At 36.7% G+C, this 25,383-nt stretch overlaps 1 protein-coding gene across 1 annotated transcript; it reads left to right on the top strand.

Annotated features, from left to right (window-relative positions):
• Window positions 1-210: 210 nt before the first annotated feature.
• LOC132154453 (glial cell line-derived neurotrophic factor-like) lies at window positions 211-20,329 on the top strand. The gene is made up of 4 exons (XM_059563017.1): window positions 211-360; window positions 1,047-1,452; window positions 15,247-15,521; window positions 18,940-20,329. The coding sequence occupies exons 3-4, from the start codon at window positions 15,272-15,274 to the stop codon at window positions 19,389-19,391; spliced, it is 702 nt and encodes a 233-aa protein (XP_059419000.1). The 5' UTR covers window positions 211-360; window positions 1,047-1,452; window positions 15,247-15,271; the 3' UTR covers window positions 19,392-20,329.
• Window positions 20,330-25,383: the final 5,054 nt, after the last annotated feature.

The raw sequence follows: 25,383 nt of genomic DNA, 5'->3' as shown, positions 1-25,383 counted from the left end.
GTGTGCAGTACGTGTTTAAAGCCCTTGTTCATAGTGCCCTGGTTTTGAGCATCCTCAGCCCCCGTCCAGTGAGAGAAGGGGAAGATCCAAGACTGTCTGAGCAATTAAAGGCTAAGGTAATCCGACCCATCCAGTCATCATTGAGCTGGTAGAGGAGGAGTCTCACACACAGGGAGGAGAAAGACTGACAGGGACCAAAGGGGAGTTCTCCATGCGCACACCCTTTAGAACATACACACGCAAACTCCTGCTCTCACACATCGCTTTACACACAGGCAGGGATCTTACACACGAAGGACTTTGCATAAGACAACATCAAAACCAGGATCTGGATAGCCTGTAAGCTTCACATGGCACATGGTAAGTCTGGAAGCACTGAAGGAACAAGCTTAGTCGGTTTTAAGTACCTTACAGTTTTAGAGACATGCATATTTAATTTGGATTGACAGTTAGACAGTATAGAGTTACGGTTTAAATGAGAATGTTGAAACAATCTGACAAATCAGGAAATTAATTTTAGACTGAAACGCCAAGAGCATGTCACATTTAAATTTGTTTATGCTCTACACTCGTCTAAACTCTACATAACGGTGAAGATCTGGAACAAATTAAGAGCCTTAAAGTTTTACAAAAATTTGCTGGTTTCACTAAACAGCTCTGTTGCAAAACCTCAGTGAGCTGCTGTGCTTTCTACATATGCATCTTAACCGAGAGGAATCTCATAAGTGATTGATTTGAAACACTTTGCATTGGAACTAATTCTAGAAATAGGATTGCATGGGAGACCTGACAATTGACAATCGATTTTGTTAGCGTTTACATAATACCAAGCCAACAATATGATACTCTACCAAACATTAATGGGAATTGGGTAAAATGCTTCATTTCAATTGGATTCAATACTTTATTAAAATGGGAGATGCCGTAAAATGCTAGTTTTTTGCACATCCACCTGCTTCCACATTAAGAAGCACATAATGCTTCTGCTGTCTTTGTCGTGCCAAGTGTACAAAGTTAATTCCGCCAGTTTGGACTGTGTGTTTCAGATCTGGAATCCTAAAGTCGGACAGGAATCACCTGAACCCAGACTGCAGGCTCATTTCCAAACTGATTTCCATTGCAAAGCCGGAATCTACTAGTCTTGGACTTGTGTAACCAGCTATGTCAAAGGATGAGGAAATTCCAAGCCCACCTCCAGAGTGGCTGGAAGAAATCTGAATGTAAACATATATCCGCCTGGAGGAGACGTCATCATGAGAAGGAACCTCTAGGACACTGGTAGAGTACTTAATATTCATACAAACCAACCCAAAGAAGGCCCTCGTTGTTGACTGATTACATGGATATACAGTGTGGATGGACAAACGCCTTCATGAGGGATTTGCCCTCCCCTCCTGCTGCCTGAGGTCAACCCAACGCCACCTTGATAAGTCTGGCTTAGCTGGCCACTTGGTAAGGACACATCTTTTGTTAGAGTAAGCTGCTACTTACAGCCGGGGTGTTAAAAACTGTAGAGCGCCACAGATTCAGGAAGCGTCACTGTGCCAGAGCACATAGATCATGATCAGTAAACAGGTTGTTACATTAACTGAACCAAGATGCTGAAGTTTTCCTTACTTCGGGAACTTGTATAATCTCAAAGATTACCAAGACATGTATTAGGTAATCTTGACCGTGTATTGTTTTATTAGATGCATTACATTGGAAAAGGAAATCTGTATGGTGTTTGTTACATTAGACCACAACAAAGTCCCCTAGGAGAACCTTTGATTCCTGTCCTAGACCTTCAGGCCACCATACATCACTTGAAGTCCAACTGAGTTCAACAAGCTTGACAAAGTCTTTTTTTATCCCATACCTTTGGAAAGCGGATCTCTGTAGTGGCAGGTATTTATGGGTGGTTCAATGTAAACCAGGTTAGAGAGTTGGAGTTGTAACCTGAAGGTTGCAAGTTCGAGTCTCAGTGCTGGCAGGAGTTGTTGGGGGGGGGGTTAATGAAGTTCCATGAAGTTAATGAAGTTTCCATGGCTGAAGTGCCCTTGAGCAAGGCACTGAACCCACAATTGCTGACCAATTGCAGCTGACCTGTAGCATTGACCTAATCATATTCGTCAATGGGATCTGGTGCATTTTGCGGTGGCAAAGGCATGGCAGGTTAAGCTTATATTCACTTGAGCCTTTCAACTCCCACAACCTGGGATTCAGTTGGGCTTAGTTTGCAAGCCTGATGAAAGTCTGTGCTGTAAAATCGATGCTGTCGTCCACATTCTTTCCTTCTCGACCTCGAAAGGGAACTCTTGAAATCAGCTTGCAGGTGCAATGTTATCCATCCGAAACGCAACCGTAAGCTTTGACACATCTCATTTTGATCCCTGCGTATTTTTCCAGAAAGAAGATGTTGGATGGGTGCATTTGTTTTTTCTGCCTGTTCTGCTCCGACATGCTCAGAGCAGGCTGCATTCAAATGTCTCAATCGCATATCATCAGGACGTTTAAAATACTATCACACACAATAGCACCAGGGTTTTATTTGAGTGCAATCTGCTCTTCAGTACGCAGAACTGTCTGGATTGAGGCTAACTTCGGCATTGGCTTGCAAAAGCAAACATTTGTGACATTCAATCCAGACTATGAAATTCCACGATGCAACTGATTTACGGTTTACAGATCTGACTTTCCATTTGTAATAGCTGATAACACAGCTGTTGCCAAACCAAAAACAACAACTCTGGAAGTTCTAAATCATGTATACGTGAATAAAACAATGTTGAATACATTGCGGTTTTACATGCATTAATCAGAATGGGATATTTAAAGGTCATGTCCATTTCAGCTATTGATCACTGGTGTGACACACATGAGCAATGAGTCTCTCCATTGTGCAACTGGGCTTTTATTCCTGTCAGATGTTTCAGTCTTTCCCTACACGAGGTACATTTTTACTACCAACCTCAACAAATAACTGGAGTGAAAGATGACAGGAAATGCGCTCGCAGCATTCACACTGAGTGGGTGAAAAGACCGCTCTAACCTTGGGAATTTGGTTATATGATGATATCAAATTCCCGCTGGAGTAAATCCTCTGTGGAACCACAAATCTAACCTTAGAACTAAACTGTTGAATACACGGCTCGGCCCACACGGAAACTCCATATAAAAGGACTGAATGCCTGTCATTCACAATCTACTACACATCCCCTGTCCTCTGTGTGCTTGTTTAGGGAGTAAAATGGGAAAACTGGTTATCCTATATAAAGCTACCAATACCTACGGTACAAAAAATAAAAAATAAAATAAAATATAACAATAAAATAAAGTCATCCTCATGGCATTCCAAAATTGCAAGACTTCTGCTAAAAAAAAAATGAAAAAGATGATATTTTGATTCTGGGTGAAATCAATATTGGATCCCAATGATTTTTCCATTTTATAGACTTTAAAAAAATATATCTTTTGTGTTCATATATAAGTGAGTGTACAAGACCCACCTAACATTTTTGGGTGAACAGTATCTTTAACACATTTTACATTGTATAAATTCGATTCATTGAATTATCCAGACAAAATATTCTCAGCTGTCTTAACATGGATAGTTCACCCAAAAATTTAAGTATTAACCTTCCAAAAAAGACTTTCTTCTGCTGAACTGAAAATAAACATTATACTGAATTTCCTTTTTTTTTCCTTACAATTAATATTTTTGTGTTCATACAGGTTTGGAATGATATGATGGTGAGAAAATTAAAACTTTTTTTTAGTGAATTGTTGTATAAATCCATTGCACAAAACTCGATCGATTGCATAGACCCACTCCACTTAATTCCTCTCCAAATTTGCACAGAAAATTAAAAAAAAATAAAATATCTTAAAGATACAGAAGAGGACAGGGCAGAATAACATACGACTTGCGAAACTTTGAGGACTTTGTATCTGCTTTCAAAAACATACTTGCACACAGCACCCTTGTATTTCACAGAATATAATATAATTCAATGCTGTCCAAAGAGAGGTAAAACACTTAAAGAGCTGAAATGCATTTAAATTGCACAGTTTATAAATAAAATTGGCAAGAGGCCCAAACATATAATAAAATAATGTAAAATGTTGGACAGAAGAGTAATATTTATCCCTGCGTAGCAGATCAAACTCTGTCATTACGAGAGATTACATTGAGGACACCAGGTCAGGTTCAAACCACCTCCCATTTATTGGCTCTGGAAAAACATACGGGACACTTCCCCAGAGGAATATCCGTTAGTAACCTCTTCCCACTTTATACACAATATTGACTGGGGAGAGTGAGAAAACATGTGCGTCTTGACTCACCAGAATCTATTTTCGCGATCTGTGACCCATATAGTGTAACTATTTTATGAATAATGATGACCAATCCATTTTTACTCCATGGAAAGATAATGTTTTGGAAAGGAATGGCTAAATTTGCGCAGTACACTCTTAAAAATAAAGGTGCTTTGCTATGCCATAGAAGAACCTTTTTGTCTTAATGGTTCCATAAACAACCTTTAACATCTGAAGAACCTTTCTCGTTTCACAAAAGGTTCTTTTTGGCGAAAGAAGGTTTTTCAGATTATAAAAAGGTAAGAAAGAGATGGTTCTTTAAAGAACCTTTGACTAAATGATTATTTGTGGAACAAAAAATGGTTCTTCTACGGCATCGCTTGAAGAACCTTTTGAAGCACCTTTATCTTTAAGAGTGTACAAACCTCTCATGAGTTCCACAACACAGCAGATAAATGTGATCGGGAAATGCCACAAGTCAAATTCAAACCCACATCACCTGCATAAGCACCTTGGCGCAACGTTCTGAAGCATGTGTATAAGTTGAGCTACTTAGAATTGTGCAATTTCCCCCCCCCCCCCATCGAAGCATCTAGGGTTGTGCAAGTTCATGGCCTGGGAATTGAATGGAATGGGATTTGAAAATTTAAATAAAATGGAATTTTAATTGACTCTTCGCAAAGACCCACTCCCCTTAGTTACTGTTGCTACATCCTGTTTCAGACAAAATAGTAGATTTGGCGTTATGATTGGTCAGATCGTCTGTCAATCAAACTGCTGGTGAAAGGTCAATTGGAATGACAAGAATTTACTGAATTTCTGATTATTAATTGAATTATAATTGAAAAGGCATTCTCCATTCTCTACACCGTCATGCCAAAATGAAAGCATGCCGTTAACGCACAATAGTTCTTAGTACAGATATATGCATAGTCCAGCGTAACATATTGAGAAGTGTTAGTTCCAGGGTTATGGTCTGATTTTACTCTCGTTGACAGGTTCAGTTTATGACAGCTGTTGTATTTCAGACATAGCATCCGCACATGGACTGGCAGACCTCCAAATACACAAACTAATGCTAAATGGTGTCTCTCACAGCTGTCGACTAACACTGCCAGTAAACATGCGATTTCTAAGAGCAGATGCTCGGAGCCTTTGTCAATAATTTTTAAAATGAGCCTGGATGAGACATCACGTTTAGTTCATATGCAACATTTAGGGTCAGCAGATGATAGGACACATTGGCATAATAACTGATAACTTACCATGCTAACTGCTCCTCTGTTTAAATACGGATTCAAAAATTCAATACACAGAGACTAGCAAACGGTCTCAACAATAGATGTTGAAATAGTTGTTTATGCAGTCCAGTTATGTAACCACTGGCAGATTTATAAGTGACCCACTTCAACTGCTGCAAACATTTCAGAAACAGAACAGAAGCCCATATAAAGTATCTGAACACTTTTAGACTAATTAGTCACACTTTTAAAATGTATAAATGTCATTGCATTAGATTACAACATTATCAAAGCAAGCATTTGTCAACGTCAAGTACCTAGTAAAGTAAAACATTACTTTTTAATTTACTTGACGTCACTTTTCAAAAAAGTAATGCCAAGTAACACACTGAATTGAATCTAAAATTTTGAAGTAGAACAAGTAAAAAAGTATTTATTGTAAAACACTCCAAAAACAAAGATTTTTTTTACATTATTTATTTACTGTAAAAATACAATGTATATAAAATATATAAAAATATATATAATGAAAATATATTATATAAAAATTATTTTAATGTATTATATCTGTACAATAAATACAAAAATAAATGAATAAATACATTTTAAACACACTAATAAAGTAACAAAATAAATATATAAATATTAAATCGGTACAAAGTAACTATTTATGTGCATATCCAAACGTGTACTGTTTACAAAGCCTCTGTGAGACAGAGAGAGAGAGAGAGAGAGTGTGTGTGTGTGTGTCAAAGGGAGTAAGAGAGTGAGGGAGTGAGTAAGTGAGTGACTGAGTGTGTGAGTGTGTGAGCGAGTGTGTGAGCGAGTGAGTGTGTGAGTGTGTGAGCGAGTGATTGACTGAGTGAGTGTGTGAGCGAGTGTGAATGAGAGAGTGTGTGTGTGAGCGAGTGTGAGTGCGAGTGAGTGTGAATGAGTGAGCGTGTGTGAGAGTGAGCGAGTGAGTTTGAGTGAGTGAGTGAGTGAGCGAGCGAGTGAGTGAGCGAGCGTGTGTGAGAGAGTGTGCGAGTGTGAGTGAGTGTGTGAGTGAGTGTGTGAGCGAGTGTGTGAGTGTGTGAGCGAGTGAGGGCGAGTGAGCGAGTGAGTGTGTGAGTGAGTGAGTGTCAATGAGTGAGTGAGTGAGAGCAAGTGTGAGTGAGTGTGTTAGCGAGAGTGAGTGAGCGAGTGTGTGTGAGAGAGTGTGCGAGTGTGAGTGAGTGTGTGAGTGAGTGTGTGAGCGAGTGTGTGAGTGTGTGAGCGAGTGAGGGCGAGTGAGCGAGTGAGTGTGTGAGTGAGTGAGTGTCAATGAGTGAGTGAGTGAGAGCAAGTGTGAGTGAGTGTGTTAGCGAGAGTGAGTGAGTGAGTGGGTGAGTGTGAGTGTGTTAGCGAGAGTGAGTGAGTGAGTGAGTGGGTGAGTGTGTGTCAATGAGTGAGTGTGAGTGAGTGAGAGCAAGTGAGTGAGTGAGTGTGTGAGCGAGTGTGAGAGTGAGCGAGTGTGAGTGAGTGTGTGAGTGAATGAGTGTCAATGAGTGAGTGAGTGTGAGTGAGTGTGTGAGTGAGAGTGAGTGAGTGTGTGAGAGTGAGTGTGTGTGTGTGAGCCAGGGGCGGAGCGGGGGAGGGGGGTGGCTAATGGGTCTTAAGCCCCGAATGTTTTGTCAAAAGCCCCGAATCTTTTCATTTTTTGTGAAAAAAATCTTTTTTCATTTTTCACTTTCAGTGAGTGTGAGAGTGTGAGGGAGTGTGTGTGTGAGTGAGTGTGTGTGTGTGTGTGTGTGTGAGTGAGTGTGAGAGTGTGAGAGTGTGAGAGTGTGAGAGTGTGTGAGTGAGTGTGAGGGAGGGAGTGTGTAAGTGAGTGTGAGGGTGTGAGAGTGTGAGAGTGTGTGAGTGAGTGTGAGAAAGTGAGTGCGTATGAGTGAGTGAGTGAGTGTGTGTGTGTGTGTGTTTGTATGTGAAAGTGAGTGTGAGTGAGTGAGTGAGTGAGTGAGTGAGTGAGTGAGTGAGTGAATGAATGAGTGTGTGTGAAAGTGAGTGACAGAGTGAGTGTGTGTGAAAGTGTGTCTGTGTCTGTGAGTGAGTGAGTGAGTGAGTGAGTGAGTGAGTGAGTGAGTGAGTGAGTGAGAGTGTGTGTGTGTGTGTGTGTGTGTGTATGTATCCAACAGATGAGGCGATAGTGAGATTAGTCTGGCTGGCTGCTTCCACACCCCGCGAGCCAATCCCAGGTGTTGGCCCACGTGGTGTTAGATAAAGCAGGACGCATTAGTGCTAATCCCAGCCTGATCTTTGGAGTGCGATCCTGCCCTCCTTCTGCCATCCAGCCTACACCTATCTGCCCTGTGATGGACCCGAGCATTGTGAGGCCTTCACCCAAACATCTGAAGTGACCAAAGCCTTACATTCCTGTTCTGTTTAATGAAGAGCATGAAGTAGGTGTCACACTTATTACAAATTTATTAAGTGGCTTCACCTTTCACCGTGCAGTTTATGGCTCTGACACAGAGCTCTTGAACTCTAGAATGTTTAGCTGATGTGTTTTATGGAGCTGTCTGATTATTTGATATATGCAAGTGACAGGATAGAAAATGAGAAAATTAGATTTCTGTAAAATTTAAATCCGAGGATTTCTTACAGTCATGTCAAATGTCACCAGATTTTTTGTAAATATAAAGATTATTTAAGCATTTTTACAAGAAAATACTACAGTTTTTCTACTTCAAATTTTGTTTGAAAAATTTAGAAGCAATTTCTGATTAAAATTAGTTTTGACACCAATTTTTTCCAGTGATCAGCTCTTAATTTTAAATTCCAAGTTCCATTTTTTGTGAATGTAATCTAACAAAAATATGTTTAAAAAAAAATGTGATTACATTCCCAATAAGTAAAAAACATTCAAAACATCCAGTTTAAAAAAAAAAGTTTTCTTATTGTTTATACAAACATGAAAGAAACATTCCATTTTATAGTTTTTTCAAATACTATGGGAGCGTTACTTTAGAATGTTCTCTGAACATTCTGAAACCAATCAGCTCTAATAATTATGTTTTTGCACTAAAATTTTTGAATGTTATTAGAGACCAGATAACTCTAAATGAAGGTTTTATTTTATTAACGTTACTGGAAGAACATTGTTTATAACCGAGGAAAACCTTGCCAGAATGTTAGCCAAACATTCTGAGAATTCCTGATTCCTGTTAGCTGCGTCTCTAAAAAGAGTTTTTAATAACTATACAAAAACAACTAGATAAAAAAATAATAATTGAAATGTGACAAATTCAAAAGGATTTGCTAACTATGCTTTAGATTCTTAGCAGTACATTTCAGTATTTACTGGAGATTAAACATAATGAACAGTTTCCTGAGTTCTAGAAAGTTTCTTACTTGAGTTCGAACAGTGAACTTGAGAACCTTTCCAGAGCTGATAGAAATTTGCTCAGAAAACAGGTAGTTTGTCACCCTATATGCTTTCTAATCATTTGCAATTACCAGTAGAATACTTCAGACACACATGCGGCCATAAAAATGACAGCTGGGTGTGTTAAAGTTGACAACAGCAAATGTGACTCTATGGGTGGGTGGAACAAGCAAAACCTCACATCACAGCATGCGTAATATCACATGACACTAACAGAATTAAATTACAACACTGTTTTTGGCGGAAACACTGCACAAATCTGGCAACATCTATTTCTGTAAACACCGTTTTATTTGTGTTTGTGTCCATCAGATTATTTGCAACATAAACAATATAAAGTCTGACATCAGTGCAAAACAGATTCGAGTTATGAAACACTTGAGTTCAAACAAAACAGTTTAACTTACAGACAGTTCTGATTCTAAATTCTGATTGGATGAAGTCGAATTCTATAATATTGCATTAAGTTGTCTGACAAACATAAATGACAATATTATGCATCAAAAAATATTTAAGAAATTAAAATTTATTTAACAAGGATGTATTTCATTAAGACATTTAAATTTAAATTAAGAGTAAAGACATTTATAATGTTACAAAATATTTATTTTTCAAATAATGCAATAATTGTAATACTATTTCACATATTTAACTGTATTTTTCAGCTTCTTTTCTAGTGTCTAATACATTTGGGTATGTACCTATTCCTATAAAAACACCAGAGGAAACGTTATGCAATGCACATTAACATCTCTTGTGCAGCAAAAGCATGAGGCTGACAGGACAGGCATCAATATCACCTGTGATCTCCAAATGACAAATGTTTGGTTTTTCTGGAATAATGCATCCTACCATACTGTTATCAATCTGATAATATCATAGTAGCCTACTGCGATGACATCTTTTATCAGATTACAAAGACACGTGCTTCTCAGAAACCGTTTAGTGTGACAAGTCTGCATGCAATTTCTTGTTAAACAATCTTTCTTCCCCCAACAGATAAGAGATAAGATGGGAAGTTAGTGGTGTTGTGACAGATGAAAAAGGACAGATATTCAGTCTCTTCCAGGGAAAAAAAATTGTTTTGTTTGCTTTCAACAAATTCCCACAATCCCTTCTGACAAGCCTCGTTAATGCATTTCTCACTGAAACCTGAAAAGGTTTAGACTTTACACAAGCAGCTGCTACTTGATAGCATCTGATTAGACCAAAATCTGTATATATATATATATATATATTTGATAAACTTAATAGCAGTTTCAGAGCAAAACCAGAATTTTTTTTCTCTGTTTACCTTAAAAAAAATAAAGAAGAGAGAGAAGCAAAAGAAGAGTGAATGGTCTTAGAACTAATACACATTGAATACATTCCATTAAACTCCATAGATCCCATACATTTTTCTGTCATGGATTCTTTATAAATGCATGTAGAAATTATTTACTGTTCAATAGTAAACCAGAATAAGTTTAGTATTATTGCTTAAGAATTCAGTATTGTGACATTGTTGGCTCCTATAATTAAATGCATTAATAAGTTGGATGTAAGTGGAGCATATGTGGAAGTTGCAGCTTGTGCAAGCAAAATGTAATTTAGTGCAAAAAATATATATATAATTTCAACCATTAAATGCTGCTTCTGATGGTTTAAATCATAAAAGTATATGTACATTAAAACAAACATGTTGCATGCACTCTACTAATAGGACTGTATGACATCACTAATGGTTTTCTCACGATCAATTAGATCACAGCTGTTTAAAATAGATGAGGTAACACTTAAAATCAAACATTCTGCAATTAATGTCAGACTCCATAATCAGCATGAAGTCAGTCTCAAATGTAATTGTCCATTGTGATCATAACGGTCTGTGTAAATCGAGTTAATTAGCAGAACACTACTGATGGTAATGATTCACCTCAATGGGCCAATTCATCAAACCGCCATCTCTTAAAACTCAAATTGCTGTTTGATTATTTGTACTGCAACTAAAGGGCGATTAAAGCCGAAAGGTGAATAACCATTAGTGGTAAAGTTTATTGGTAAGTGTTCTGCTGTATACTGAAACACATTTTACTGCCTGTTTACTCTGGATTTCAAAATACAACAATCTTATTAAACCAATCAAGAATATGTGCAGGTCATAATTCATTTCCCCCTAAAAAGACATTTTGATTTAAATAAAAGAAGCCTATTTAGAGGACCCTAATGATTTTTTTTTTATTTTTTAAACATAACATTGATAGCGTTTTCGTGAGAGTTTGGTTAGAAATATGACCGGAACATGTTTTGATGACATTCATTTAAATAACGATTATCTATTCATTATCATCTGTTGGACGTTTTGAGCATTTAGACGTGCCAGATCTATATTTGGTCAAGTGAAGAAAGTGACGAGAGTGATAATGCCCTTTCCAGAATACACAGCCAATGAGATAAAGTGACCAGAATACAACAAAAATGACAAGATGCTTTCCAACAGCATGAGAAGTTTGTCAAGACACTGAATTCCAGACATATTAAAAAAGGCATTACTTTTTCTATTAAAGACAGTAATAGCTTGTGTTGTGAGTAATGAAGTACATGGGTAGTAATACCCATCAGGTCAATAATTATATATATAATAATATTTATATATACACACACCTTTATTTGCAGAATACATTTTTTTTTTTTGCATTGTGACTTTATATCTGACAATTAATAACAACATCTCACCAAACCTCAGTTATTCACCCTAACCTCAGACAACCCATCAACTCTTTAGACCAGGGCTAAAAATCTAACTTTATTGAATGATGTGGCCAAAAGTAACTGTTATATTTCCAACTACATTAAAATTGAAATCTACATTGTAACGACGAAATGAAATTGACATTCTATACATTTCAATGCAAAAAAATGAAGAAATGCTAAAACAAAAAAGTTAAATTGGCAGACCAAATTATAGGCCAACTTTGGCATGCAAGCACTGGATTGAGCATCTCTACTTTAGACCAACAGACGCGCATTGACCCAGTAAAGCCACCATACATAGTCAATCTGGCAAAACACTTCCAGCATATACATTTATCCATTTAGCTGACGCTTTTATCCAAAGCGACTTACAATTGCTATATATGTGAGAGGTCGCACGCCTCTGGAGCAACTAGGGGTTAAGTGTCTTGCTCAGGGACACATTGGTGTCTTATAGTGGATTCGAACCTGGGTCTCTCACACCAAAGACGTGTGTCTTATGCACTGTGCCAACACCACCCCAAAAATATATACTTTCTGGATTTGTCTTTTAAGTGAAGTGAAGTGAAGTGAAGTGACGTGACATACAGCCAAGTATGGTGACCCATACTCAGAATTCATGCTCTGCATTTAACCCATCCAAAGTGCACACACACAGATCAGTGAACACACACACACACACACACACACACACACACACACACACAGACACACTGTGAACACACACCCGGAGCAGTGGGCAGCCATTTATGCTGTGGCGCCCGGGGAGCAGGTGGGGGTTCAGTGCCCACCTAAGTCGTGGTATTGAGGGTGGAGAGAGAGCTGTACATGCACTCCCCCCACCCACAATTCCTGCCGGCCCGAGACTCGAATTCACAACCTTTCGATTGTGAGTCCAACTCTCTAACCATTAGGCCACGACTTCCCCATAAATGCTACCCATCTGCAATTTCCTCATTTGGGGATGAGTTTTTTCACCTTCCTTTTCTACTCTAGAGAAAACAGTGACTAGTGATAGCAAGGAAAACAAAGACTTTTCAGCAAAAAAAAAAAAAAAAAAAAAAAAAAAAAAAAAAAACCCCACCTGCAAAAACACAGCATTGGAAAGAGATTCCTCAGAAGAATGCATTCTTTTGAGAGGATGAAAGAAAAATGTGTGTGTACATGCAGGCATAGACATATGCTAGACCTGTGATTAGCTGAATCAACAAAAGACAACAGACAGATCTAACATGGGACGTTATACCAGCAGGCCCACATCGAAGATTCAAAGAAAAGCACTTTAGATTTCCCAAAAACTGGAAGCAACTACACCCATAGCATTTTGATCAAAAGAAAGTGTCTTAGTTTTCAACATGCACTCTCAAAAATAAAGCTTCCAAAAGGGAGTTTTGGCAGCAAGGACATAGAAGAACCATTTCTGGTTTTCCAAAGAACCTTTCGGTAAACCATTTTTGAAATCTAAAGAACCTTTTGTGGAATGGAAAGATTCCATGGATGTTGAAAGGTCATCATGGAACCATCAATGTCAATCAAACAAAAATAACTCTATACGTTACTTTCACAAATCTGCTTGCATTGAATGGATCATCTCTGCAAACAAAAATTCCCCCTCAGGAAAAGTAGGATTAATTGTTCGGACTTGCCGGTGTACAACGATGTCAGGTCTCTATCCAGGTGGATGCTATGAAAGACACACCTTCATGAAGATGAGGAATCAATTGGAGAAAGAGACAATGCATAGAAAGATCATGACCTGAAGAATGAAACTTACTCTATTCATCCTGCACATATGATGATCTTGAACCTTTCAAGACAGACAGTAATTCTTTAGGTTATATTATAATGCACTTAAGGCCTATTTTTAAAAAAACAGACTGTTTGCCAAGTATGCTGCTGAAAGCAAAGAAATTATAACACTTTAAAGGTTAAGTCCCTAAAAGTGCATACTTCATACTAGTTCACCCCACACAAATGTTTGGTTTTTTGCCATTCTCAAGTGGATTATAGCATTTATACTGGCAAGTTCTGGAAAGAAAAGAAAAAAACAGTATAAAAATAGTCCTTTAGATGCATCATCAGCTGCCAGATACTATTAATTTTTGTGTCACATGACAGACAGTGATGCAACCGGTTTAAACACAACAATACAAAAGAGATTTGAGCATCACTGCTGAAAAAGAAAGACATTTAATAACTTAAATTTAGATATGTCTGATATTACAATTATGGCTGATACCCAGTAAAACTATTCTTCGAAAGTTGTAAATGAAAGTAAGATTAATGGAGTATATACACATATATATACATTTTTTTAAAAATAAAAAACTTTTTTTTTATTATTATACTTAAAAAAATAATAATAATATTAGACTCTGTCAGTCTTTCTACTTCAAGATGTTACATGTAATTCAATTTGTTCTTTGCAATTAAAATTGTGAAAATTACTAGCGATTTCTGAGTGAAAATTGTCTACATGCAAATTTTGGTGTATGGATAAACGTTTTATATTACATTCATGCTAATATAAATATTGAAGCTCTATACTGTTTTGTCTAAATCAAAAATAAAAATCAAACTGTATTATAGTAAACTGAATTTATGCATTTACATTATAATTCACATTATGAAAAACAGTTAAATTAGGCCTAAATGTATATTAAACAGGGATTTGCTAAAGATTAACTTTAAATGAGCGTTAGATGAAGGTTGCAAAGTGAACTAAATGTAAAAATAGGGATAATGAGTATACGCTAATAAACGTCCAGTACAGACCCATAATTAATATACACATCCTGTAAAGTTTTTGGTCATCATGTGATTCAGAGGACTAGTAATAGCACACAAGTGATATGAACCACTCGTATGGTGTTTTTATATTGGGTTTAGCACTTTTTAGTAGTATAAATCACCCACTTTTGCTGCATGGCTACGTTAACAGACACAATGTCAAGATATTAAACTGTAATTTTTGTGCAGAGTATTCATTTAAAACCATGCATGTTTTCCACTATTCCTCAGGAACATTTTTAAAGTTCACTGAAAGCTTTCAATAAATAAGAAGAAAGCCACATATGTGACCCTGGACCACAAAACCAGTCATAAGGGTTGACTTTTTTGGAAATTGGGCTGTTTACATCATCTGAAAGCTGAATAAATAAGCTTTCCATTGATGTATGGTTTGTTAGGAGGACAATATATGGCTTAGCTACAACTATTTGAAAATCTGGAATCTGAGGGTGCAAAAATATCTAAATATTGAGAAAATCGCCTTTAAAGTTGTCTAAATTAAGTCATTAGCAATGCATATTACTAATCAAAAATTACGTTTTGTTATATTTACGGTAAGAAATCTGCATGAAGCATTATCTTAACTTAATATCCTAATGATTTTTGACATGGATAATCTTGACCCACACAATGTAAAGTTGGTTATTGCTATAAATATACCTGTGCTACTTATGCTTGGTTTTGTGGTCCAGAGTCACATAATTCAAAAGCTCAGCAACTACTGTGTTTAACTAGACACATTGACGAGTTTTCTAATGGGTTTGACATGTTTTTCAGTTTCAATGCTCCACGCTGCTCTAAGATGAGGGTATGGAAAGAGGTCACCCTTGCCTTCATCCTGTTTGGTGCCTCGTTTTTCCTCCTGCTTATGAAAACCACATCACCTGTTGGGTCCTCCTACCTAGAGGCCTTAGGGATTTCATCAGACCCTTCCTCAAACCCACCAGCCACACCATCATCCTCATCTTCACTTTCATCAACCTCAGCGAGGAAGCCAGCGCCGCGCCGAGCGGTCAGAGCCACGGAGGACATGGGCTTTCTTCTCTCTGAATGTAAGAGAAACCCTTTTTTGGTTTTCCTTAGTAACAGTTCCAGTGTGGATTAGGCAGCTTTGACGCAGACATGACGGGAAGGATTTAATATGTCATTCTACAGTCGCCGTTGTGTTTATACCACATGCCTCTGCAGCCAGCGCTGCTCAGTCACACAACTCCTCATTTATCGTTCGGTTCACAGTTTCCACACAAACAGTGTCTGTCAGCTCACTTGAGATTTAAGACAAGACCGCCCAGGTGAAAAGAGTCGAAATTTTAACTAGTTCAAGTGAGCTTTAGTGTCATTCTGCAATATGTGGAGACATTAAAGGGAACCAAATGTTGTGCATCATGCATATAATCCAATAAAAGAAATAAATAACCTATATAAATGTGCATATACCGATGTTAACATCTAACCTATATAAACCTATTTACAGAGTAATCTAATTATACATATACTTTACATAATTACTTTGGACGCACTTGTATTTACAAAAGAAGCAACATGTGTCATGCTTCTCCAGTTGATTTATTACTTTAAGAATTGCAAACATTTTTGTGTTACAAGCTTTCTGAAATGTTGTTTAAATATGCAGATGATGCATTATGTAGTTAAATATGCATGGAATTGCATGGATTGCAAAACAAATCTGAACACTGGATAAAGCCAGCTTCAAAATCGGTGTTTCGGTTTGTTGATATACTAGAGTTAAAGGTTTAACAAAAGGAATCTTGGATGTCTCTATCACTCGATAAATCAGAAAAATACTCTCAACATGCCGAAAGAAATAAAAAAATGATCAAATCAGTGCAAATTATATATGAACAAACCCTCTGTAAAAAACCTTCAGGATATAAATAGGAATAAAACTGTAAGTTCAGAAAACAGTCTTTAAATATAATTGAAATCTACAGACACAAACACAAAAAAAGGGCAATAGAATAAAAAAATAAATAGTGTATTTTGGATGTTTTCTTTCCATAAGTCTGAACATCATCTCAAAACCGACCAGTGCATGAAAAACTATGTCTTTGACTTTAGTGTCTTGTCTTAAACTTACAAGTTATGATGGATGTGTTTAAAGTTGTTATGGTAAGGACTGTCAATCAAAAATGCAGAGACAGATAAATGTTTCACCTCATGAAGTTTGTTTGAGGAACATTTCTAATAGTTGGCTTAAATTAAATCGTCAACAATATTTTCTGCATCTTTTCTTCAGTGCCTTCATACACTACATTGAAACAGTGTGCACCAACATGCTAAAACATGCCAAAACTGACTTGTAAATATTGTAAAGAAAAGCAGACCTATTATAGAGAATTATTTCCCAACCTGGTACACATTTAGATGTCTCCCTTAGAAGCCGGACACCCATCTTGGTGTCTCTGAAGACTAGCAAATAAATTGAATCAGGTGTGTTTGATTAGAAAAACACACAAGATGTGCAGTGTTAGATACAGCATGGCCAAAGCTGAGAAACATTCACATGCAGTAGAGAAAGACCAGAAAAATGCACTAAAGCCATCTTAAAAATGAACATAATCCTGCATTGCAACGGTTTAAAGTGAGCCGTTGAATCCTTAACAAAATGTGCAGGCTAAGCCCTAAACTTTGACACATGATCCACTTCTATTAAAACATATTAAGTATATTTAATTATTATATTACCAAGACAGAATTAAATGGAGAGCACATGGAAACCGAAGCTGAAGTTTCCAACTTCTCAGATGTGTCTCCTGAAAATAAGACTTAAACTCATGTCACCTTTAGAGTTTCAAACTGTGCTCGCATTTGCCAAGAAACCAAAGTTTCAATCAAATTCAGATATCTCAATACTCAATCATATTGAACATTTTAAATGTTACTATAAAGCCCAAACACACTGCCTGTATCCACATAAATGTTATGGTTCTAGAGACCAAAGTGAATGTAGATGCCATAAAAATGTAACCAGACACAGATGAAAAAAAAAAAAAAATCCTGGACTCAACAATATAGTTTTTTTTTCTTTTCAGTCAAGCAGTTAACACTATAAATTCAAAACCACACTTTTGTTGGAAAACAATGATGCACAATGCTTTGTAACACATTTTTAGTGATGCTTTCATATTTAACAGTCATATTTAACCACATTAGTGTTAGCCTGCTAGATTAACAACATAATTTTTCTGACCAATCAGCATAATTGAACCGACAATGTAAAATACAATGAGCTTGCAATCCATCCATCCATCCATCTTCTTCCGCTTATCCGGGGCCGGGTCGCGGGGGCAGCAGTCTAAGCAGAGAACCTCAGACTTCACTCTCCCTAGACACTTCCTCCAGCTCTTCTGGGGGGACACCGAGGCGTTCCCAGGCCAGACGGGAGACATAGTCTCTCCAGCGTGTCCTAGGTCTTCTCCGGGGTCTCTTCCCAGAGCTTGCAATGCATTTACAAAATCAGTGAATATACGATTTTCCAGTGACAAAGCAGGACTGACTTGAAACACTCATGCTGGTCCACTGAACCTACAGAATGAGGTGCTCGTCTAAACCCAACTTTAGTCTTGTTTTCATTTGTGTCAAATGCTTTCCGCCCTCAGCGAGGTCTATTTTTTCTTACTGTATTTCAACAATTGTTATTTGTGTCAAATTTTACTTCTAAAGGGATTTTAGTAAAAACACTGAAGATAAAATTGATACTTAAAGCAAACATTACTAAGGTCTGAAACACTCTATACAAGAATGCAAACACTTCTAAGGTGAATGCACAGATGTGTCAGACAAACGCAATGCAACTGTCTTCTACAGTGAGACGTTTCTTTCAGATCAACTTCCAACATGGCAGAGAAACATTTTGAAGAAAATCCTAATGAGAAAATCTGTTGAGTTTACACAAAATCCAGAAAAGGTTTTTTTTTTTTCTTCTTTGAGTAAAATAAGCTTTGAGGTTGACCTAAAAAGATTTTCACATTGTGTTATACAGCATACTGTAAATTACACAAAGTCAGACGTTAAATAAGGATTTAATTCACTGTATTTATAAAAAAAAAAAACAAGTACAAAAAGCTATAAGGATTTGAGCATAATTTATGCTGTAGAACTAAACGTTAAAGTAATGTTAACAACAGAGTGAACAGACCTTATTTTTATTCACAAATCTAAAACCAAAACCACAGAAACTCTGGAGGGAATCCATTCTAAATTAGCCTGACTTTGGTTTAATGACATTTCTATTGCCCTTTGAGAACTGAGGTTTGTTACCAGCACAGTAACACAAACACACGTTAAATTATGTTTAATGGCACATTAGCCAAAAGTTTGGAAAGCATACACAATTGCATACTTGTATAAAGTATGTTTCTGGCCGAAGAACTCACTTAAGTCTCTTGAATGATGAAAAAATAACCTCTGAGCATTAACGTTCTCCTCTGGGTGTTTTTCCTCCTCTAGTCTCATACCTCTTCCAAAGTTTCACTGAAAGCGAGCTGAAGAAGGTGATTGCGACCCTGGTGGACCGCAAGGAGAGGAGGATCAGAGCCGAGACGGGACGGAGAACCAAACGAGAGCGGAAGGACCCGAAGCCATGCTCTCTACATGAGATCGAGGTCAGGGTGAGCGAGCTTGGGCTTGGGTACGGGAGCGACGAGACGGTGCGCTTCAGGTACTGCAGCGGGAAGTGCATCCACGAACGACGCAATTATGACATTGTAATGGAGAAGATGCAGTTATATAAAAGCTCCAGTGAGAAAGGACGGCGAGGACGGGATAATGGGAAAAAAGACAAGGCGCGATACGCCCCATGTTGTCGCCCTACGAAGTTCGAGAAGAAAATGTCTTTCTTTGACAAGGACAAATTCTACACCATCCAGAATGTCTCTGCGAGAGCATGCGGTTGCGTATGACATTCTGGGAAATATGGCAAAAGAGAATGTTTCAGAATTCCGTGGTAACCATAGGAGCTTTGGAACACGCAGAAACCATGGAACTATTCGAGAACGTATAGGGCAAATTGCTATTTCGAAAAAGATGCTGAGAGGGACCCACAATGCCTCCATGGAAAGAGTGAAAGCTACAGAAAAGTGAAACACAAAACATAAAAGACAAGGCCTGAATTGTCTCAAGCCTTGGCAACTATTGGAATTTTTTTGCTTCTGCCTTTTCAGTGGTTACTGGCACTTTTAATTAGCCCAGGGTACTGGACTTTAACCAAAGGTGGATCGCTGGTTTAATTCGATGGGACCAAAAGCTGGCGGGAGACTCCTTTCGCTTTCCACTGGAGAACTTCTGCAGAAGAACGAGTTCAGATATAGTAGTATTTAACCAAAGATATAAATATATATATATCTATATATATTTACGTAGAGGGCTACAGAGACAACTGTATGCTGCTCGCTTTTGTTACGAATCTGAATACTGAAGTATGAAGTGCAACGCAGCTGTGAAAACTACCTCATTTCTTTCTTTGTTTCTTTATTGTTTGTTTCCTTGGAAGAATGTACATGCAATGAATCTTGTTCTACCGCACCCACTTCCTGGGATTACGCTAGTCACAAATATGAATCAAATGTATATAAGAGAAATGCTTCTCGACCGAAAGGATATTATCTAAAACAACACTGTCACTTGAAACGTATATGCACACTATATCAAACCCCTGGATTTGGCCTTAAAGCCTTGCCAAGGCATGTCTGATCAAATCCAAGTTTCTCTCGTCTTTGCGACAATTTATACCCAGATATTTAAGTTTAATAGGAATATAGGCTATGAAATTCCAAAGACCAAAAAGGACAGATGTTTTCTCAAAGTTGTCGTCCTTAAAAGACCTTAAGTTCATTTTTCTCATTGCTGTTTAAAGTCTTTTAGACAATGAGACAAAGTAATTCCAGGTTTAGTCTTTCTCAGCAGCGAATATTTACATTTATTATCTTTGAACACATTTATGGACATGCAGTTGTAACATTTATTTACACAGATGGAATAATATACTACTAAAAAATAAAGGTTCTTCGATGGTTGTTTGAAGCACTTTACATTAAACAAAGATCTGTCCTCCTAAGAACCATTTTCTGCTGTACAAGTGCATTAAATTCATGATTCTTTAGATCAACCTATTGGCTTTTTGGTTCTAAAGCAACAGTAAATAGGGTTAAATCTTAAAAAACAAGAAGAGAGGTTATTCAATATCTAAAATCAAATGAAAGGCATAAATATATTTTGCATAAAGAAAATTATGTCTGTTTATTTTTTATGTGTATATATATATACAGTACAGACCAAAAGTTTGGAAACATTACTATTTTTAATGTTTTTGAAAGAAGTTTCTTCTGCTCATCAAGCCTGCATTTATTTGATCAAAAATACAGAAAAAAACAGTAATATTGTGAAATATTATTACAACTTAAAATAATAGTTTTCTATTTGAATATACTTTTAAAAAATAATTTATTCCTGTGATGCAAAGCTGAATTTTCAGCATCATTCCTCCAGCCTTCAGTGTCACATGTAACATCAGTCTATCACATGATCATTTAGAAATCATTCTAATATTCTGATTTATTATGAGTGTTGGAAACAGTTCTGCTGTCTAATATATTTGATGAATGTAAGGTTAAAAAGAACTGCATTTATTCAAAATAAAAAAAAAATTCTAATAATATGTTTTCTTTACTATCACTTTTTATCAATTTAACACATCCTTGCTGAATAAAAGTATTGATTTTATTTAAAAAAAAGAAAAAAAAAAGAAAAAGATTACTGACCCCAAATTACTGACCAGTAGTGTATATTATTATTACAAAATATTTATATTTTAAAACACAGCTTCTTTTTTTTAATTTTTTTTTTTACTTTTTATTCATCAAAGTATCCTAAAAAAGTATCACATGTTCTGAAAAATATTAAGCAGCAGAACTGTTTCCAACTTTGATAATGAATCATCATATTAGAACGATTTCTAAAGGATCGTGTGATAATGATCCTAAAAATTCAGCTTTGCAACACAGAAATAAATGATAATTTAAAGTATAATAAATTTAAAAACAATTATTTTAAATTGTAATAATATATCACAATATTACATTTTTTCTGTATTTTTGATCAAATAAATGCAGGCTTGATGAGCAGAAGAAACTTCTTTCAAAAACATTAAAAATAGTAATGTTTCCAAACTTTTGGTCTGTACTGATATAGATATATATATATATATATATATATATATATATACACACACACACACACACACACACACACATATATATATAAATAAACAGACATAATGATTTTATATATAAAAATCAAATGCATATATCAAATTTTTTTTTTTTTTTGACATTGTTCATGCCAATTCATTGCATCAGGCTGAAAATCTCTTGAACCTTTATTTTTATAGAGTGCACATGCTTCACCCCTCCATTAGAAAAAGTTCTTCATGTTCTCTTAGTTGCTGGGCTAATTATGGAGCATGAAACCGGTCATAAACACAGTTAACTGATCGCAGTATGTGTGAAGATGAACTGCTGAAGAGTCCAATGGTGGAGTTGTAAGCAGTTCTAAGCTGTTCAGACGTACAGGATTAAGCGTTAAGTTTAGCCTTGTCTTTTTTTTTTTAACAAAAACACGCTTTAAAAGTGTAGCCAGTTTTTTTTTACTGTTACATTCCAGTTAAACTCCTGTATATATTACACCATATTCCATGTAAGTCAGAAACACAAAAGGACAAATCTGGTTTATATACAAAGCGTGCTGAACAATCTGATATAGCTGAATTTGGGCTAAATCAAATGAGCCACAATCCCCAAATCAGTTCGTAGAGCATTAAGATAATGGCAACATCTACAACTACGTTTTTTGATATTCGTTCAGATAACTTCTTCATCCATGCTGTTCTTTGTAACTGAAAAATACTGTGGTGTAATTGAGTAACTCTGAAGTAATTAAGGACAAAACTACAAATGAGATTGGAGTCATGCCAGGGTCCATCAAGCTCTAAATGCGTCTTTCCTTTAAAGCTAATCAAATTACTGTAAAAACTAGGCAACAGCTAATGGAGCATGCAGTCGTTTTACGTGGATCAATTACATCTCAATTCAGGTCTCATTTATGTATGTGATTTATAATTTAAAATGTAATGTACGTTCTGAATGACAATGGAGTTGCCCTGATGTTGCCACACACCTTCAAACCCAGGGCAAGGACTCAAGTTACTCAAGTTTAAACAATCAGCACATCTTGTCCTGAGGATATAACAGCCGTAGACAAGACAACATGTCTTCAATTTGTTTTTAGAGATTTAGGGCACCCTGCCAATGGTGGAACCCTAGTAAGTGATTAAACTGCGTCTAAACTTGCTAATTGGATACAGAAGGAGATCGCCCGCTTCGACAAGGCGGTACCAGTGCTGTCAATGCAAATAAAATTATATATATATATATTATTTTTTTCTGGGAAATTGCAAACAGTGAATAAAATGCATAAATTAAATTAACTTGAAGGAATACTTAACCCAAACATGATAATTTTCTTAAGATTTTTTCACCCTCAGGCCATCCAAGATGTAGATGAGCTTATTTGTTTATTGGAACAGATTTGGAGAAATTTTACATGGTTACATCACTTGCTCACCAGTGAATGGGTGCCGTCAGAATGAGACTGAAGAAAGCAATACTATGGATAGAGGACTCATATTTTAGCCAGAAACAATGGTTTAAAGTAAAAAAAAAAAAAAAAAAAATTGTCTTAACGTTAGACTTTAACTGATGGACTGGAGTGGTGTGGATTATCATGATGTTTTTATCAGCTGTTTGGAATCTCATTCTGACGGCGCCCATTCACTGCAGAGGATCCATTGCTGAGCAAATGATGCAATGCTATATTTCTTCAAATCTGACGAAGAAACAAACTCATCTACATCTTGGATGGACTGAGGGTGAGTACATTTTCGGCAAAATGTACATTTTTGAGTAAACTATTCCTAGATGTCACCAAGCATGTAAAAGTGTTTGTCCCCCTCTGAAAAGGCTTATGCAAATAAGTTCAGTGACTCTACTTCTGTACATTTATACTGGAGTGGAGTACTTTAGTGTCTGTATTTGTGTGTACAATGAGTTGAGGCAGTATTACAGGAATGCAAATGTGTGTGTGTGTGTGTGTGTGTGTGTGTTGATTTTGTTACATTTCCAATGTCAACTAATCATGGTCAGCATTTGGGAGTGTTGGCTTTTTCACACCAAGAGCAGAAATGTCGATGCAATGCATCTGTATTGTGGATAAATGGTATTTATTGCAAAATGCTTTTCATTTATTTTTAGATATTTCAGGAGGGAGATGTATTTATTACTTTACACTTGTGCCAAATGGAATTTCTAAAGTCGGCTGAATAAAGATACCCAGCTTACAACAAAAGTTGCTTATTTGACTTGTGTTTCTAAATTCACTTTAATGTTTATGCTCAACTACAAGATGTATAGACGGCGGATTTACAATGCCACAACTTCAGGGCACAAAAAGAAGAATTGAGTTCTGGTGGGAGAGATCTTGTTTACAGTGCTTTGATGTTCAAGTGATTGGGGTAATGTAAGGACAGTAAAAAAAAAAACAATAAAAAATGAAAACAATACCATGAATAAGTGGACGACTTGTTAATGTCAAAGTGAAAACAGATTCGCAGAATGTAAAATCCAAATGAAGTCTTTAAGCAGGCATTCACCCCATTTAAAATGACCTATACCATCACTACTGCAGCCAATGTGGTTTAGAGATCACATAAATACTTAAACTGAGATCACTTGTGTTGTCAAGGGGCTTGATTCTAATATAAATACACCTCAATCTGGAAAGGCAGTACTTTGGCAGAACCACCATTAAGAAGAAAAAAGAAGATCAATACAGTTAATTGACAAGCACAAGGAAGGAAACAGATACAAGAAGATTTCCAAGTCACAGAGTATCCAATGGAGTACAGTTAAATCAATTGTTAAGAAACTCAAGAAGGCCATAGACCAATGAGAACTAGTCTACCCCAACCAGACCATGGGCCGTAATACAGAAGTTGAGATCTGAAAAGTTGTTCCAACACAATTTGCCCTTACAAACAGAAAAACTTTGTAATATGGCCTCAGATCCCAATCTGATTGATAATTAGGCAAACGTCTTGCATCCTGACTTTCATGCACGCTGACCAAGCTTGGGTAGTTTTTAAACAGAACAAATGAAGGGAAAAAACCTGTATCAGCCAGATGGGCAATGTGTGTTGACATGAAAGAATATTTTACTGTTGATCTGTGTCAAAAAAGCCTAAACGTTGTAAAACATGAAAGCTTCCAAGGGGGTGTGAATACTTCTTACTGGCACAGTATGCTTGTAAAATCATGCTAATTAACACATTATTTGGATTTTACCATCACATAATTAACTGAAATGTTTTGACCACATGTTCAAAAGCACTAGCACATACAAAAAAATCTTAAATAAAGATAAGATGAACACAAGCACAAATTTAACTGTTGCTATTGGCTGTAAACATTTAGCCCGCTGTAGGGCGACCAGAAGATCAGTCACTTCATTACAACATCACTGGTGCATTTCACTTATTGTGCACATGAATCCAATGACTCCCACAACCTCTAATGTTCTGTGAGAAGTCCTGTTTATGTTTAAAACCACTGACATGCAGTAAACGAGAACGCATAAACAATACCTCTGTTGGGCCAAGATTTTAATCTTCCTCTAAGTGGTGCAAATTGACCAAACTGAGGTGTTTGTCTCGGTTACGTTCCACTCCAAAACAGACGGAAGCAATTAGAAGCATTTCAGCTGCTTTCTCCTGTAAGCATAAGCATCTTAATAGAAAACAACATCCACATTTCCAGTTATTTACAACATGAATGCCTTTGGGTG

The sequence above is a fragment of the Carassius carassius genome, chromosome 12, assembly GCF_963082965.1.
Source record: "Carassius carassius chromosome 12, fCarCar2.1, whole genome shotgun sequence".
NCBI classification, from domain to species: Eukaryota; Metazoa; Chordata; class Actinopteri; order Cypriniformes; family Cyprinidae; genus Carassius; species Carassius carassius.
The sequence above is the reverse complement of the archived record's forward strand: the minus strand, read 5'-3'. Positions and strand labels throughout refer to the sequence as shown.